The sequence below is a fragment of the Crocodylus siamensis genome, chromosome 1, assembly GCF_052110815.1.
Source record: "Crocodylus siamensis isolate JL-2025a chromosome 1, ASM5211081v1, whole genome shotgun sequence".
In the NCBI taxonomy this organism is placed as follows: domain Eukaryota; kingdom Metazoa; phylum Chordata; order Crocodylia; family Crocodylidae; genus Crocodylus; species Crocodylus siamensis.
In genome coordinates, this window is record NC_143395.1 from 173,615,331 (window position 1) to 173,633,258 (window position 17,928).

The 17,928-nt window shown below is 40.4% G+C and overlaps 1 protein-coding gene across 3 annotated transcripts in view; it reads right to left on the bottom strand.

Moving 5' to 3' along the window:
* The window catches only part of RPS6KC1 (ribosomal protein S6 kinase C1), a 137,358-nt gene that overhangs the window by 44,635 nt on the left and 74,795 nt on the right, over nt 1-17,928 (bottom strand). For all 3 annotated transcript variants that reach the window (XM_090049065.1, XM_090049074.1, XM_090049083.1), the window contains one exon: nt 14,011-14,103. In XM_090049065.1, the coding sequence (XP_089905191.1) occupies nt 14,011-14,103 (93 nt within the window). The remainder of the gene's footprint in view (nt 1-14,010; nt 14,104-17,928) is intronic.

Genomic DNA, 17,928 nt, shown 5'->3' on the forward strand with positions numbered 1-17,928 from the left:
AAACTTACAAGATATGCCAAATTAAGATGGATAAAATGGTTAAGAAATGGGGTTTGTTTACAGTCACTTTCTGATCTTCTTCTACCAAGTTTATTTGTAGCTAGATACTGTTCACATTGAGGCAATAAATACAAGAACATATGTGATTTTTTTTTTAAATGTGCCCTTTGACTGTCAATTTCTCCCAAACAGGTGTTGGCTAAATGATTATAAATTGGCCTCTGGATACACCTCTTCAACTGAGCCGTACAGGACTGGCGATAATATAATTAGACCTAAAAACATCAGGCTGGTGAATGCTTTCCATCTGTTTGGCAATAATGTGTAGTTAACAATAGTCTTTAAAAGAAGCACCTTCAAGTTCAGTTCTTAAAGTTATTTATAGGGCTATTCTTAACACACCAGCACTCTTGCTAACAAGAGCTTTAGCCACTTGGAAATTATTAGCCATACAGCTGTATACAGAAAGGAATGGCTGCATTTAACATCTGTATCTCTCCAGATTTACATGTGTCAACCTCATTTAAAGTCGTTTCTTAATGAACAGTCCTGTGGTTCTGTGTTAATATTATAGTTGCATGCACAAAGATCATAAGGAGCCAAACATTTTTTTTAATACCAACAGTAGGCCAATCAGTAATGAAGCTGTCAGCATAAAGGACAGCATAATAGCTTATTTAACCCTCAAACAGGGTTTATTCATTTGTAGAATAGAACACACCAATTTAAAAACTGCTCATGGGTTTGCTCACCTTTATAAAGACAAAAATCTAATTTGGTACTAATTTGATACAATTGTCTTTCCAATAAAAGGCTCCTAAAGCCATTTTTTATTTCATGATAAAACAACTGCTATAACTAAAACTGTCATGAAATAATTACCTTTGATAGCATACCTTATTGCACGAAAGTAATTATTGTATTCCTCCCTTTCATTTTTCACACTTGCTTATCAGCACTGTTTTAGCATATGGTGCAACAGAACAGATTACCAAGTCTTTGCTCTATAGTTACATATAGAATGACTGCTGCTAACTGGACTAAAGCAGACAACCTGTCCCTTTAGGGCTAGCTTCATCTGTTATGCTACCTCATCACAAATAAAGTAGCAGCATTTACAAAAGTAATACAAGAGATGATAGTTTTGTGCCTTTGAAGTTAAGTAGCTTGACTGATTAGCCAATCTTTCTAACCAGCCAACTTTCCTTTATTTTTCTTTCAAAATGAGTTGTCCTGGTTTTCAATTTTTCTCGGATTTCTTACCATAATGCTTGTGGGTTCGAATTTCGTTAAAAACTCAGTTTTGTGAAACAGAGAATAATTTCTTTAGTGAGTCTCTCTCTCTCTCAACAATTTATTCTGTGGAGGGATTTTTATTTTGGAACCCAAAACAGGAGTCATAAAAAATTTTTCAAAAAATACTGAGACCACGTCCTTGTCTACTTACTGGGCATCTAAGTGGGCTCTTATTCCACCCAGCTAAAATCCTTGAAAAAGTAATAATGCCAAAGTAGGGCTGGTTTTCTTCCTCCTCATGTGGGATGCCTGCTCTAACACACTGTAATTACAGTGCATTGGAGCAGACACTATTAATCACTTCAGCATGCTCCAGCAGCCTTGGTGTTTCGTGTATTCAGCATCCCCACATTTCAAAATGGCAGCTCCAGCACTTTAACTAAAGCTCAAACAAGCTTTAGTCAGTGCACTCCCACTGCAATTTTGAACTGTGTAACACTGACTATGTAAGATGCAGTGGGTGATTTAATTAGAGCAGCTCCCGAAAGCACTCAGCACCACGCACGTGTTCGTGCGCGTGCGTGTGCATGTGTGCACACACACACACACATAAATACATCTATATATATACACACACAACACAATGGCAGTGCCTACTCTTGACTACTATCAAAGTAAGTAGGTGTTTTCATATAATTTATCAAACCAGTCTCATCCAAGCTGATTCCAAAAGAACTGGTAACTACTCCACCAACCATGGGACAGCTTACTTAAGAGGTGATGAATTGGGGGAGACGGGGGAAGGCTGACACTTCTTATTTAAAATTGCCCGATGCATGAGCTCTTCATAACATCATATTTATGCACCACAAAAAGCCAACTTAAACTTTTGCCTCCTAGACAGGGCTACAGCTGAAATAAGCTTTTGCACAGATGAAACAAATACAAATGTCTTGAGTGCTAACTTGCTCTCAGTGTTCAAAGAGACATACTTGCCTCTCCTCACCTCAGACTCTGTGGGCAAACACTGCTTATTGGCAAAGACCCAGCAAGTTATTTATCCTTGCATTCCTCTACACTTCCCTCCTACCGAGTGCATATATACACTCTTCAGTAGTTTGTAAACTTCCACACAAATCAGCTTGACTTGGGAACACAAAGTTCCACAGCACATTCCTTGTCCCTCTACTCCATCCAAAGTGATGGCATCAGGAGCATGAGCAGATTGTGTAGAGGCACTTATGTTATGTTGTGAAGCCAATCTGCTCCTGGCTTTCACATGCTGGTGGAACCTGTTCTTGTGATAATGCCTACAGTGTGAATTGCAAGTTCTAATACCTTATAACAATTAATCATCATCCACAACATTTAGTGTTTACTCATAGAAGGGAGCCAGCGCAAGTACAATGCAATACATCAACTCTACAATGCAAGTGAGACCCTGACACAAAAGGAAACAATATACAACACTAATAATGACACTAATGTGATAACACTTTCTGCTTCCAAACTTCCTGACATAGCATGCAATCACCATTAAACAGAATAAGTAGGCAAGGTGTTAGAAGAGTCAATCCCTGAACTGACTGGCAAGTAGAAAGGCAAAGAGCAGAGCAACATCAAGGCAAATAAATATCTTCAACTGTATGCTCAAGCATACTCTGTACAGAACCTGAGCTCTTCATTGCAGCAGTGCCACATCCCAAGGTGCATGTAACTAAACAATGATTGTTTCCTAGCTACAGCAGCAAAGCAGATATTAGTGACAGCGAAGATAATTTTGTGCCAATGCTTTGTATATCTGCAAACAAGATTTTACATTTATTTTTAAAACTGAGTTAATGCTCAAGTGAAATTATTTAAAAATGGAATTCAAACACCTTAAGAGAGTTGATTTATAATGCTACACAACATCTTATCTTACAAATAATTATTTAAATCCAGTAGATACAATTAATTAGAGATGGGGGGGAAGCCTAAAAACCTGACTTGTAAATAAGCACAGTTTAGCTTTAAGAAAACAGTTAATTTTTCGGATCCTTTAAATGCATAGAAATTAGCAAATGGTTCAGTATGCTAATTTTTTAATTAAAAGATATTTCTGCAGTAAAAGCTCTTTCATATGCACTACTGATTCTTCATCAAACGTTAAGTTTCCAACTTAACACCAGTATTGCCGGTGGCAGCCTGAAGGTTTACCATCTGCTGCCACCCAAAGTCGCGGTGGCCACCTTCAGAACATATGCATCAAAGCCCTGAGATAAGAGACTGAAGGAATACTGCAGAAGTCAGCATAAGGGGAATCGCAAACCCAGAGGCAGGCAACAGGCAAGTAACCAGGAAAAAAAGAACATGGTGAACCATTAGTCACCCTACAAAACACCCAACCAAGGTCACCAGGGACACTGTTGGATGAACTGAATGCCGCTATAAATGCACTGCTCTCTTGGATGGTTTTAACATACATGCAACTGCCATATAAACTGCAATTGTATGTTGCCTTTTTTTTTATTTCTATTTGTTTCCTCAGCTCCACATATTTTCAGAAGAGGACATAGAACATATTTAATCAGCTTGAGTTTACAGTTCTATTTACTGGAGCATTTCATATTTAGCAAAATAAAAACTGGTTCCTTATAAAATTCTGAGTTTAAGTTCACAGGTGTAGGCTACAAACACCTCCTAAGTAATCAGGTGCAATGAAGTATATACTCTTACTTCATTTATTAGTAACATTAGAGTGATGCTGTAGCAATTCTGTACCAGAAAGTTCTGAGAGAGGCAAAGACATTTTTGGGGTGATATCTTGTATTGGGCAGGCCAACTGCATGGTTAGAATCAAGTTTGACTAAAAGCCTTCTTTGTAAGATACTGATGAAGTGACCTGACACAATGAGGAGGTGACATGACAAAGACTGTCTTGATTTGAAAGCCTAACATTATTCCAATTATTCAGTTGGTCCAATAAAAGATATCACCCCAAAAATATCTTTGCCTCTAGTATACTTCATTTACTGACAGATTAAGGTTTTTGGAGAGAAAGCTACCGATCAGGTATGGCCTCACTTTGAAAGGCTGGCTTTAACCCTTGCTTTGAAAATACTGTGTAATAACTTTATCATTGGACTCCATGATTACTGTCTTCAACATCACATAAAACATGTTCTATGTATGAGACATGCTTTCTACTGTAAAGTCCTGCTCAAACTGGCAAGGTGAACTTTTCTTGTTTGCGTATCATTTCCTGTGACTTACTGAACACTTTATTATAGGAAGTGATACACAAAAAAAAAAAAGTCCAGCTTGCTCATCAGATCCCAGCTTGAGTTCAGATTTAAGGATCACCGACTGGAATTAAGTATATTAATCTGTTAAGGCTACAAAAGCAGGGGAAAAAAATCTTCATATTCTTGGCTGTGATACATATTCAAGGCTAATAACAATTAAATGTCTACTTAATACAGATTTATTTTGCCACTAAATATAGTCACTTCTTTGAAGTAAGACCTACCTTCCCCTACCTGCCTCCTTTTTTTAAAAAATGGTCAAGTCAAGCAGGCAACTCTAGCAAAAATTTGGCTTACCCCTATGAAAAACTGTGATCGGTGCTCATCCTTGTATACATGTGCAGCATGAAACCCTTAGGTCTACAATTATCCCTCTTTTTTTCCTTTGTTGTTTAGGAAGTATCCATAAAGAAGTTATGCTCTGCATAATCTACCGATGTGTAATAATACTGTAGTTAAACAAAAGCCCTATTGATTTAAACACTGTGAATGCAAGAAAGCAGCAAGTGTCAAAACTCACTTTTTTTAGACTTTTGGTTGTGCTGCATTAAGTAAAATTATAAATGTCTGGAGTACACTGAAAATTGGCAAGTGAATAATAAGAAGCAACATACTAAGCTGGAAGAGATGTCCAGACATAATAGAAGGTATCATCCAAGATCAGATAGTTATTAATTATATGTCATCAGCTTTGTGCTATGCAAGCATTAGGAAGACAAGGTACTTTTCACAAAGTGCTTACCTATATAAATAGCTTTTTATGTGGAAGCTGGCAGATGGGATATAATGAACAAGTAAAGTTTAACATGCATTGTTAGTTTCCTGATTTGAGGAGGGGATATAAAATTTATGTTATTTTTCTCTGGATTAAAAACAGGTTTTAGGATTGGTCACAGTTCTAATGTCTGTTAATGTGAATTACAGTACAAGACAATATCACAGTGAAAGCAGACAAAGCACAAGGACCCAGAGAGACTAGAAACACATGTAAAACACAGATTCAACTGGAAGCAGCCCAATAAATATGGAAGAATTGAATGCAATGACATGAACGTAAAACATGGAATGAGTATTGGGGCAGGGTGGATTTTAAAAAAATAATTTTTTAAATCAAAATTTTGATTTTTTTATTTAAATTAGATTTTTTTGTTTAATCATTTTTTGCTATGATGCTTTTTGAAAAAAAATAAACCTATATAAAATAATTTTAATTTAAAGTATGTTAAAGATCAAAGATATATCATCATGGTATAGGGATGATAACTTCTAATTATATAGTACTTAAGACAATATTGCAGAATAAAGTGTATGAGAAAGAAATTGAACAGTGCAAAAAGTCTAGAAGGGAAAACTGCTAACCTAAGTCTTGATGGGTGGAGCAATGTCCACAATGATCCAGTAATATGAGCTTGTGTGACAACAGAAGAAGGGACTGTCTGCCTTACAGAAACAATTGATACATCAGGAAATGCGTGCACAGCAGAATATTTACAAGTAGCAGCAGCAAAAGCTATAACAAACTGAAAAAAGTTCAAGTGTCTAGCACACAGCTTTGTCACAGACAATGCTGCAAGCATATCAAAGATAAGAAGAAATCTAGAAGAAAGTGAAGAAAGCCCCAAGGTAATAACATATGGCTGCAACGCTCATTTGATGCACTTCTTAGCCAAAGACCTCAGTGCTCCAGAAATAAAGGCCAATGTTGTTGAAATCGCAAAATACTTCCATAACAACCACTTTGTAGCAGCTGCTCTGAAGAAAGCACAAGGAACAAAACTAACTCCAGCTAATTTTCTTGCCAATATCCTCAATACTCAGTACAAGGGTCAATCCTTAACTGCTGAAGAGGAGGAGTTGCTTATGATATGGGCATCTAGCAATCATCCCTCCATAATACCAACTACAATAAATTTCAGGGCTAAGGGTGAACCATTCAAGAAATACGTTTGCTGATAGGTTTTAAGGGAAGTCACACCAGTGAACTAGTGGAAGTCACTTAAGCACCTGGATCCATCAGAGACTGTTGAAGTGATAATCCAGCTTTTAACAGCAGTAGCTTCTTTTGCAGGTGTAGAAAAAATATTTTTTTTGCTTTGGACTAATTCATTCAAAATTGAGTAATCACTTGGGAAATGAATAAGCGAGAAAGCTTGTCTTTCTTTTCCAGCTTAGGAATAAACAGGAAGAGGAAGTCGAAGACTGAATTTGCAGCATAACCCAGTATTTTCTCACGTTGACCTGGCTGAAATTATCTTTTTTTTTTGGTTAAAAACACATTTCACATGACTAAAATAGTTAAAAATTCAAAAATACATATGCTTGTTTTGTTAAAATAATTATAGATGTTTGTTGTTGCAGAAAAATATCCAAAACACACAAGCTTGTTGTTTTAGGCAAATAAAACAATTTAAATGTCATAATTCAGTTTTCTGATGTAGCTGCAAAAATAGTCTAAAAGAATATCAAAATAAATTATTGCTTTTAAATATATAGGGTGTACCTTCTAAAAACGAAACCTACATTTATGAGTTCTGAATAACATGCATTAAGGTTATGTCAACCAACAAGAATGCACCTTTTGTAGAAAACTATGATTAAATTGAAGCTTCATGACCAGTAATTTAAATCATGATTTAAATCAAATCCACTCTGGCACTGGGGTTTTAAAAAGTCCTAATCGTGTGCTATATTATATCATGTTGTAGACTAGTTTCTTAACTTCTCCAATTCTAAAATTCTAAAACAAGAAAATTACCGAGGACCCTAGCAGATTACCAAAATATAGCTACTTTTAAAGCAACTTCCCTTATTTTCATTACCAGTATTAACTAGATCACTCAAATATGAAACATCACAATGTATTTGTTTTTTAACAGCTTTCATATTTCTGGTTTTTTTCACTTTGGTACACTTGGGCCATAAAAATGGACTAATCACAGTTTCACTTTTGTTTATACTGAGTTACTAACTGGTTTCTCTTTCAGGTTCTAACGATCACAATAACATGATACAGAGAATGTCTGATTTTTGTTATGCCAGTTTTTTCTAACTCTCTTATGCAAACAATTAACTGTACAAATCCATAAGATCGTTAAAAAAAACTTGGTAGCATTTACCCAAAAGCCACTGGCAAAATATCAGCTAATGAAAATTTAAACTTTGGAACTGCAACACTATTTAAACTCTCCTCAAAATAAAACCAAAGATATTTAAGCTTCTATGGGGAGTTAGTTAATATGGAGTGAGACACAGCTACTGCAGTATTAAATATTCATGGGCAAAAAAGAACTGTATTAACAAAAGACCACTTCTTATACCCTCCAATTAGACTAACCGTTACCTGTTTGAATTCAACTATGGTTCTGTAGTTCATTTTAAAAAATGCATTATACATGTAAACATCACATCAAATTTGTGCTTTTTTGAACTTCTACTTCAGAGGCTGACATAAATAATAATTGCATTGAACTTTTTAAATAATTAACAATGCCGATTTGGATATCATGGAGAATCGGGCCTAAAAATACTGCATAATGAATTCACATTGTTATATAATGCGAGAAATCATAACTCCAAACACTAAAGAGAATACCAACACTACAGTTGCAAAAAAGCTTTTTTTTCCCTCCAGTTTTTCAGTGGGGAAAAATTAGCAGAGATTTACTTCTTTACATAGGCCTGTTCAAAAATTGCTTAATTTAAATTATAATCATCAGTGTCTTGTTAAAATTAAGTGAAACATTTGGAAAGCTTAACAAAGAAGTTATTGAATAATAAGCCTGTCCCTGAATTCAAACAAGTACTGACAGATTGAGAAATGTTCTAATCCCAGTTCCATCAGTGACAAACCAGAGAAAATTCCACTGGAAACAATGGAGTTACTCCAGATTCATATTTATGTTAACTGTATTAGAATTTGGCTCTTTAATAGGGGCGCACCGATAAGGATTTTTTTGGCTGATACCAATGGTTACTTATTCACCATCCATTTCAGACGATACTGATCCAATTGCCAACATGCAGCCCAGCAGCTTGGAGAGCAGAGTCCAGCCAGTATGTCTTTGGGAGGGAAGAGGTGTGGGGAAGGGATGGGGTGTGGCAGGGGGGAAATTGAGGCCCCCCACAGTGAGGAAGGGAGTGGGGTAGGGGTTAGGGGCTGCCAAGCTGGGGCAAGGCATGAGATGGAGCCACAGGTGGCTCGTCGGTGGAGGCAGGGAGGGTCATGGGAGGTGTGGCGGGGGACCATGTGCCCCTCATATTTGTGTGTGAGTCAGAGATGAGCTGCATGCTGCGGGCTTGGGGCCAGAGGCTGCACCAGCCTCTTCCCAGCAGGGAGGGCTGAGCCAGGTATGCACTGGGGTGGGCAGGGTGAGCAGTGGTGGTAGTGGGAGGGGGGCTACAGGGTGGGCTACAACCACCCCAAAATTTGCCATAGCCCACCCTCCCAGCACTGCCATTACCCACCCCACCCCCAACCACCCCAAGTGCAGCCCCAGTCCAGCCCTCCAGCCGGGAAGAAGCCAGCGCAGCCCCTGGCCCCAAGCCCACAGGAGGCAGCCTGCCCTTGTTCCACACACAAATCTGGGGGGCACATGACCTGCATGTCTCCCCCAAGGCTGTGCGCAACAGCAGGGACCCGCCCCACCCCCCTTCAGCTGAACCGTCTGCAGCTCTGTCCTGCACCCCGCCTGGGTAGCTCCTACCCCACCCCCTCCCTCACCATGGGGACCTTGATCTGCCCCCCCCATGCCCTTTCCATCCCCCCAACATCCTTTCCCCCCATACACTTACTGGTCAGAAGCTGCTCTCCAAGCTGCCAGGTTGCATTCCTGGCTGCATGCGTGCTACATCTGCTCACATGCACGCAGCATTTATCAGAGACATTAATCAGCCAAATTAATTGGCCATGTCAGCCAAAAAAAGTCAATTGCTGATAATGTCAATTTACCTTTTATCAGTGCCAATATGATATGGACTGATATATCATTCCACCTCTACTCTTTCAGGAAAAAAAATGTATAAGACGACATTGGTAATAGCTGCATATTACTTAACAAACTCTGTTTCCTAGAGCCTGTGAGAAGAATGAATGTTTGAAGGACAAGAGCCTCATTTTCAACTAAACTAAAATGCTGTTTAAAAATAAATAACTTTTTAGAAAGAGGGACTTCTCCTTGTAAAAGTAAAATCTCACATTCCAGTTAAAAAATAATTAGGATGCAAATAGCCTAAATGAAGACAAGAAATGTTGTGGTCAAAATTTTCCAAAATGACTAGTAATGTAGAGTGCTAAGCTTAAACCAGATTGAAAGAGCCAGGGATTCAGTCAATAAGGAGCATATCCTTGCTGAAAGTGAAGTTGCTTCAAAACATCCCTAGCTGAAAATTCCAAAACTACCCACTTTTAAAAATCTTGGTCAGTGTTGCTACCATGGGAGCCAGGGTAAGAGCCAGGGCTCTTATGGTGCTTGAACAAGCTTCCAGAATTAAAACTGTTTCTGAATTGCCATGGATATACTAGTGGTGCAGCAATGTAACTTCTAGCAACAGCAAGAACAGTAGAAGTGTGTGTGCACAAGCACATGTCTCAAGTCTGAGGAAGTTGCTTCAGGGCTAGAAGAGCAGTAGGCAATTTTTGAGAAGGCTCTGTGGGAGGCAGTCCTAATTGCATTCTTGTCCCTAAACTATTTTTAACATGTCAGCTAAGCTATTCCTAAAGATCATGCTCCCATCTTCACAGACAGGTAATGTGGTGGCACATGACACCATCGCTTGGGTCAACAGGTGCTTCAAATGGGTACTCTCAAAGGTATACAGTAGAGATGAGACTGGTAGCCTACTGATCTGAAACAATACAACACAGTGTACTGGATAACATTTTTCTGTTTCTCAGAACACCCTGATTATCTGTGTGTATGTATTGCAGATGTTTCCAATACTAAATCTCTTACTACTGCCACCACTATAGAATTTGTGCTGAAATGGGACAAAGTTAAGTGCAGGATCTGGACATATTAGTCTTGTGTCTGGAAACTTTCTAGGTATGCATTTTATGGTACTTAAAAAATTAAGTTAGCCGGTGGATCAAGGAGTTTAAAGCCTACAAGGCACTGAGCATACCTTCACAAATACTGATCATTTTCAGAACTTTAAGCCAGGTATATTAAGTTTCTCCTGAAAGTCACTGCTCTCCCAGGAGAAACCACAGGTGCATGGATGTTCAAGCTTTTTCTCCCAGAAAAAAAAATAGGTGCTCCAGAAGACAAATAACCCAGGAACAAGGATTAAATCATTCTCAGGAGAGTTTCTCCTGAGAAAGTGAATGTCTGTATGTATTGTCTTCTGACAAAAGCCACAGCACAGTTCTTCAACATCCCAGAGTGCTTTGCTGTCACTCACTGGACTCTGCTGCTCCAGCTTACCATAGGACAAAACACGCCCCTTTCAAAGTCCCACAATGGGCTGCAGGGGGACACAGGCAGTTTGGGTCAGCCAGTCAGGGCTGCCCCTGTGCAATGCTGCCATTCCAGACTGAGAGATCCTGCAGAGCATGTTGAGATATGTCCAGAGAGTCCCCTTGGCTGCACAGCATCACCACTGCAAGCTCTCAGCTATTCAGGGGCTGAACATTCAAATGTCTGTTTAGGCATCTCCCAGTAAGATTTTCTACCAGGAGAACAAACCTGGGAGAATTCTCCCAAATCATTTGAAGGTCTGTATGTAGCCTTAGTCTTGTTTGATACAAGACATCTAAAGGGGCTCCTCTTTGATAATGTTATGATGTTGTATTCCCCACAAATGAAAAATTCCCAAGTTTCATAGTTAGCTGCTTTATTTCTTCTAAGGAAGTATTATGAAGCTGCTCTTGGAATTTCCTATGGTCTTAAAATTCATACAGTATACAGCAGAGTCAAAAGCTATAATCATCTTGGAAAAGAAAATGTTCTTTTAATCCTGGCTATTCCATAAATACAGTTATACAAAGGAAAATACTAAAAGAACAAGCAATGTATACAGAGCTACTGCTGGAAGGTTCTGTGTGTGGTAAAAACAAAGTTAAACATGAATGTATGTAGTTCATAAGACAAACACCCAAACATACTAATAACACTCTTAATTAAAACAGTACAGTCAAGCAGAAGGAAATCAACTGGCTGGATGGCAGCACTACAAAGAAAGATCTAGGAATTGTGGTGAATCACAGACTCAGTGCAAGTCTGCAGTGTGACAACTGCACAGAAGGTAAATGTGATTTCGGCTACATTAGTAGGATCTGTAGGTGCAAGACACAAGATACAAATGATGGTGCCTCTTTATTTGGCACTGGTTAGGCCTCATCTACAGTATTGTGTGCAGTTCTGGGATCCACATTTTAAAAAGGAGATGGAGAAACTAGGGTCCAGAGACAGGCAACAAAAATGATAAGGGCTTGAAAGCCAAGCCATACAAGGAGAGGTTGAAAGAAAAAGGTATGTTACAGAAAAGATGATTAAGAGGGAAAATGATAGGAATCTTCAAATACCTGGAGAACTACCAGATATAGGGAGAACACATTTTCTTTCTTGCTTCAGAGAACAAGACACAGACCAATATCCTGATGCTGCTAGGTTTAGATTGGGTGTCAGGAAAAACTTTTTCACTGTTAGAACAGTGAGGCAGTGGAATAGACTGCCTAGGGAAGTTGTGGGATCTCCATCACTGGAAGTGCTCAAGAAGAGGGTGGATAAGCATTGGTCAGAGATGATCTAGGAGTAGATATGCCTATGCTATGCTATGGGTATTACTACTGGACTTTGCTGCTGGATTTCGATGGTTGATGCAAAGGACTGGGAAGGAATTTTTTTCCACTTTCGTTGCTACATATCAAGGTGTTTGCTTTCACCTCTCTCAGAAGGACTGAGCTGCAGCCAATTTAACTCAAGTGTGCCAACACTCTTGCTGGAACTAAAACCCAGAGGGGTTCCTGGCTAAACTGTCCTGCCCTTCTTCTCAGGGTCAAAACCTCTGGGGTCAAGAAGGAATTTTACCCCACAGTCAGATTGGTATGGACTGTAAGGGTGTTCATCTTCGTCTATAGTAGGGAGTGTGACCCTCCCCCCCCCTTTTTTTTTTATCTCTTTCAAGTATTTTAACAACCCTTGCAGCAGCAGGACACTTGACTACTATCATCTCCCTGCTTTACCTGTGGTAGATTAGAGCACTATGCCTTGTAGATTGTGTAGTTTTAGTAACAGGTTAGACAAGGATTTGTATGGGAAGGTTTGAATAGGGACTGCTCAGGCAGGAGGTTGGACTAGATCAGGGGTAGGCAACATTTTTGGGCAGAATATGAAAAATACCTGCAACCTTGACCTGTAAGATGCTGGTGTACCAGAGGTGGATAGCTGGGGAGATTTAAGGGGCCTGATCCTTGTTGTGGCAGCGCAGCCCCAGCCCCTTCTCCACTGTCTATCTTGACACACTCGTGGCAAGCAAAATGCATTTGCACGCCATGCTCGGGCACCCATGTCGGAGGTTGCCTACCGTGGACTTGATAACCTCCAGAAGTCCCTTCCAGCCCTATTTTTCCAAGATTCTATGATTCTAAGCTTAGTTGTTATGTTCAGCCTAACAAAAAAATAGGAACAAATTCAGAACTACAAGTCATTTCTAATAATGCAAGTTATGAATGCATCAAGTGACCTGATGCACAAAGCACACAAACCATGGATCACTCAATGAACAATCAAAAGGTATCAGGGGAACAAGTGGCAACAAGAAAATGAGCCTTTACATGTTACATTATCCCTTGCCTCATTACTGGCTAATGCATCATCTTAAATGTACTTAGTAAGGTGATAACTAATCAGTAATATCAAAACAATTCAGCTACTTTAAAAGCTAATATTCTTTTGGTTCCTTAATTAGGCTTGCAAAAGATCCATATGCTCCACTAATGTTCACACATGACAGAGGGATATTATCCTGGGATCTTGGATGATACTGTTTGAACAAGTCAAAAAATTTAGCTTGTCTCATTCCTATGTCTCCTGCCTTGGCTGGCTGGGAATTTGAATTCCAAGTTTAAAAAAGGAAGAGTGAAAATATCTTATCAACTATGTTTCCCCACCCCAGGCTTCTATGGGAAAGTATGATTTTTTACCCTTATGTATTTCAAATGTCCATGAGTTTATTAAACTGAAAATGCATTGCCACGTCCTTACCCCAGCCTTGCAATCATGACATTATTTTCAAAAAACAGGACCCATCATATTGAATGCCACCAAACATGTACCTTATCCTTTAGCTCAAATATATTTTGCATGACCTTACATGAATTGCTTAGATAAAAGCCTTTTTTCTTCTACTTTTGTTATTTTAAAGTGCAGATGCATTTGAGTCATTTTCCCCTTTTGTTTCTTATCCTTAAGATCCACAGCTTCAAAGACAAAATGTCAGCATGCAGTCGATTGATGACTGAACTCTTGAAGAGACACTGAAGAATTACCTTGTCAATCACCCCAAGGACTCGGAAGGCCTTCAGTTCCTCGGCAGGGCTCCTTAGGTTCCAAGAGGGCCTTGAACTTAGTGATCCTGGAGGCTAATGGAAGATATCAAAGATTATACATCAATCAGGGTGGTACTTGAAGGAAGACTTCCTGCTGAAGCAAATGCCAGGCCGAAGGAAACTAAATTTATCATAAATCAGAGAGAGTGAAGATGAAAGGAGAAGTTTTCTGTTTGTCCTTAATGATAAAAAAGAAAGAAAAGTAAAAGTTGCAAGTAAATAAATCAAGATAACATTGAAAACACAATCTTAAAAAAGAAAAAATAATGAGTTTATATAGCACCCAAAGCTTTGCAGATGATAAAACTCAGTAACAAATTGCTGAGCTCCCATCCCACCCAAATACTCAATCACAGCCTAAGAGATATTCAGGATACAAAGTAATTCAGGGCCTACTGAAGCTTTGTATATTATAAAAAACAAAATATAGAATTGTAAGCTATGCCCTCTTGTTCAAGAGCATCTGTGCTCTGCTTTTATAATAAGATGCCCATCACAAGCGAGCCCCAGAACAACCTTAAACAAAAGTAACTCTGCTTTTTAATCTAGATTTGCATAGCATTAACTGGCTGTCAGCAACCTTTTGCTGCCTTGGGTTGCCACTTACAACCTGATCCATGCTGTAGGCTGCAAATCTCCACCCTCTGGAGTGCCCAAGCCACTTCAGCTTGCCCTCGCCACTGATACCCATCCACAACAAGAAAATCTCCACCTCTGGAGTGAAGCCACCTCAGTTTGCCCATCACCGATGCCCACTCACAACAGCAATGTGGAGAGGCAAATAATGTGGCAAGGGTATGTGCAGATACAAGAGAGCAATAAGAAAGGGTGCGGTGGGGGGGGCACTGAGAAGGGGATAGGCAACAAGGTGCAGCTGCAAGGCACCCTGGGCCAGATGGGACCTTCACAGGCTGAATCCAGCATCCTCATGGGCCGGATGTGGCACGCAGGCTGTAGGTTGCCAACCCTGGGTGTTAACTAAAGATGTATCTCATAGATGCTCCTCAAAGCATTTTATAACCTAGCAGCAGTTTACTTGCCAAGCATTTTATCCCTGCCTCTACAAGGGATAAATCCCTATCCCTGCTATTCTTTCAATCTCCTCTGCACAACTAGAGTAACAAAATTTAACCTAAATGTTAACAAGTGTTAACTTTGCAGAGTCCTATTGTAGGAACAAGGCAAGAAAGGACAGTCACAGCGTGTGCTGCAATCTGTAACATTTACTGAACTGCAGAATCACGTGGTCACCCCAGCTTGAGGTGAAAGAGGATGCTACAAGCTATTAGACACCCCTTCCTCCACTCATTGAATGGCTTCCATGGGCTTAGTGAAAAAAGAAATTTAGGCACTGCCCTTGCTGCAGCAATCTGCCTCCCAGTACTAGATATCCAGCTGTAGACTCTTCTTCATAGCAACAGTGGGGGGTTCCAGTCGTCAGTAATTTGGGACCAGACCTACCATATTACATCATGCACATCTATGGCACATTTCCAAAAGGCTCTTGCCTATTACTTTACATGACAAATAATTCAAGAATAATCATCAGACCCCTTCTTCAAAATTCAATATGCAATTGCTGTACAGAGCCACAGTCCCCAGCCTCTTCCCTTGCCATAAAACAGCTTCCAGCTGTGTTACAGATGAAGTAAAGCTGTTCTTTAAACTTTATTCTTTTTTCCTAACCTCTACGGCATGAATGCAAAGGGCAAGATGAAGTTTACTTGACTCTTAAATATAGTGGATTGAAATTGAACTCTAACAGGCAAAAGTTGGTGATCTTATTTGTCAGGATCACTAAACAGCGCTTCAATAAATATTAGACAGCTGCAAGCTGCTGTTGACTAAGTATTTAAAAATGGGGAAAACAATAGGTTTTTGTTTAATCTGGGTTCTCATAATGTTAACCAGGTGTTCGCAACCTCTTGCCACCATAGGCCACCACTTATAACCAGGTCCCCACTGTCAGCCACAAATCTCCATGCCCTGGAGTGCCCAAGTCACCTCCAGCTTGCCCCTGTCACCAATGCCCATCCACAACAGCAATGTGAAGAGGCAAATCCTGTGTCAAAGGTACATGCAGGTACGAGACAGAAGCAGGAAAGGCTGCAGAGGGGGATGCTGTGGAAAGGATCTGAGATCCAAGAGTCTCAGACAAAGCAATGCTGCCAGGAATAACCATATCCTTCCAGTATTTTCAACTTGGTTTCCATTTGTCATGGTGTACCATATACACTGAGTTCTCTCCCCATCCAAACTCCTGTTCTCTCCTCATTCAAATCCCTTGTAAAAACCCCTCCTCACTCCTGCATCAGCTGCAAAGTTCACTGCTAAAAGGACAAAGAAATATGTCCAAGAACAAAGAAAAAAATCATCTCCTCTATGTTTATCATAGAGTCATAGAAAACTAGGGTTAGAAGGGACCTCAGGAGGTCATCTAGTCCAACCCCCTGCTCAAAGCAGGACCATCCCCAACTAGATCATCCCAGCCAAGGCTTTGTCTAGCTGGGTCTTAAAAATCTCCAAGGATGGAGATTCCACCACCTCTCTAGGTAACCTGTTCCAGCGTTTTACTACCCTCCTAGTAAGAAAGTTTTTCCTAATACCTAATCTAAACTTTCCTTGCTGCAACTTGAGACCATTGCTCCTTGTTCTGTCATCGGCCACCACCGAGAACAGTCCAGCTCAATCCTCTTTCAAACCCCACTTCAGCTAACTGAAGGCTACTATTAAATTCCCTGTCAGTCTTTGTTTTCCAGACTAAATAAGCACAGTTCCCTCAGCCTCTCCTCATAAGTCATGTCCCCCAGCCCCTCGCCATTTTTGGTGCCCTCCACTGGATTCTCTCCAATTTGTCCACATCCTTTCTGTAGTGGGGGGCCCAAAATTGGACACAGTACCCCAGATGTGGCCTCTCCAGTGCTGAATAGAGGGGAAGAATCACTTCCCTTGACCTACTGGCAACATTCCTACCAATGCAGCCCAGTATGCCATTAGCCTTCTTGGCAACCAGGGTGCACTGCTGGCTCGTATCCTGCTAATTGTCCTCTGTAACCCCCAGGTCCTTTTCTGGAGAGCTGCTGACCAGCCAGTCAGCCCCCAGCCTGTACCGGGACTGTTCCATCCTAAGAGCAGGACTTTGCACTTGTCTTTGTCAAACTTCATGAGATTTCTTTTGGCCCAATCCTCCAATTTGTCCAGGTCTCTCTGAATCCTAGTCCTACCCTCTAATGTATCTACTACCCCCCAGCTTGGTGTCATCTGCAAATTTGCTGAGGATACATCTTCCAGGTTGTTGAAGATATTGAACAAAACTGGCCCAGGACCGACCCTTGGAGCACTCCACTTGATACCAGCTGTCAACTAGACATTGAGCCATTGATTACTACCCTCTGAGCAGCAAGGAAAGTTTAGCCCCTAGCCCACCCCCAATCCCTCCCTCACTGGGTGGCCTTGATTTGCCCCCTACCCCCATGTACTTTCCCTCTAACATGTCCCTTCCCCTCCATAGACTTACATGCAGGGAGCTGCGCTCCATTCTTCCTGGCTGTATTCCTGGCCACATGCATGCGTGCAGCCATGCACATGCATGAGACACCCCCTGCATATCACACACAGCATCCGTATTCTACCCCTTGCAGGCTAGAATGCTGCCCACCTGCAACAGGAAACCCACCATTTCCCAAGGGAACCCAGGCATCTGGGGACCCTGGCTCCACAGGCCAGAGGGAACCCAGGTGTCCAGGAGCCCCGGCCAGAAGGCATAATTAATTATATTTATCAGAGAACATTATCCGCTACAACAGCCAAAAAAAGCCAATTGATGCCGATCCAATACGCAACTGATATACTGGTGCA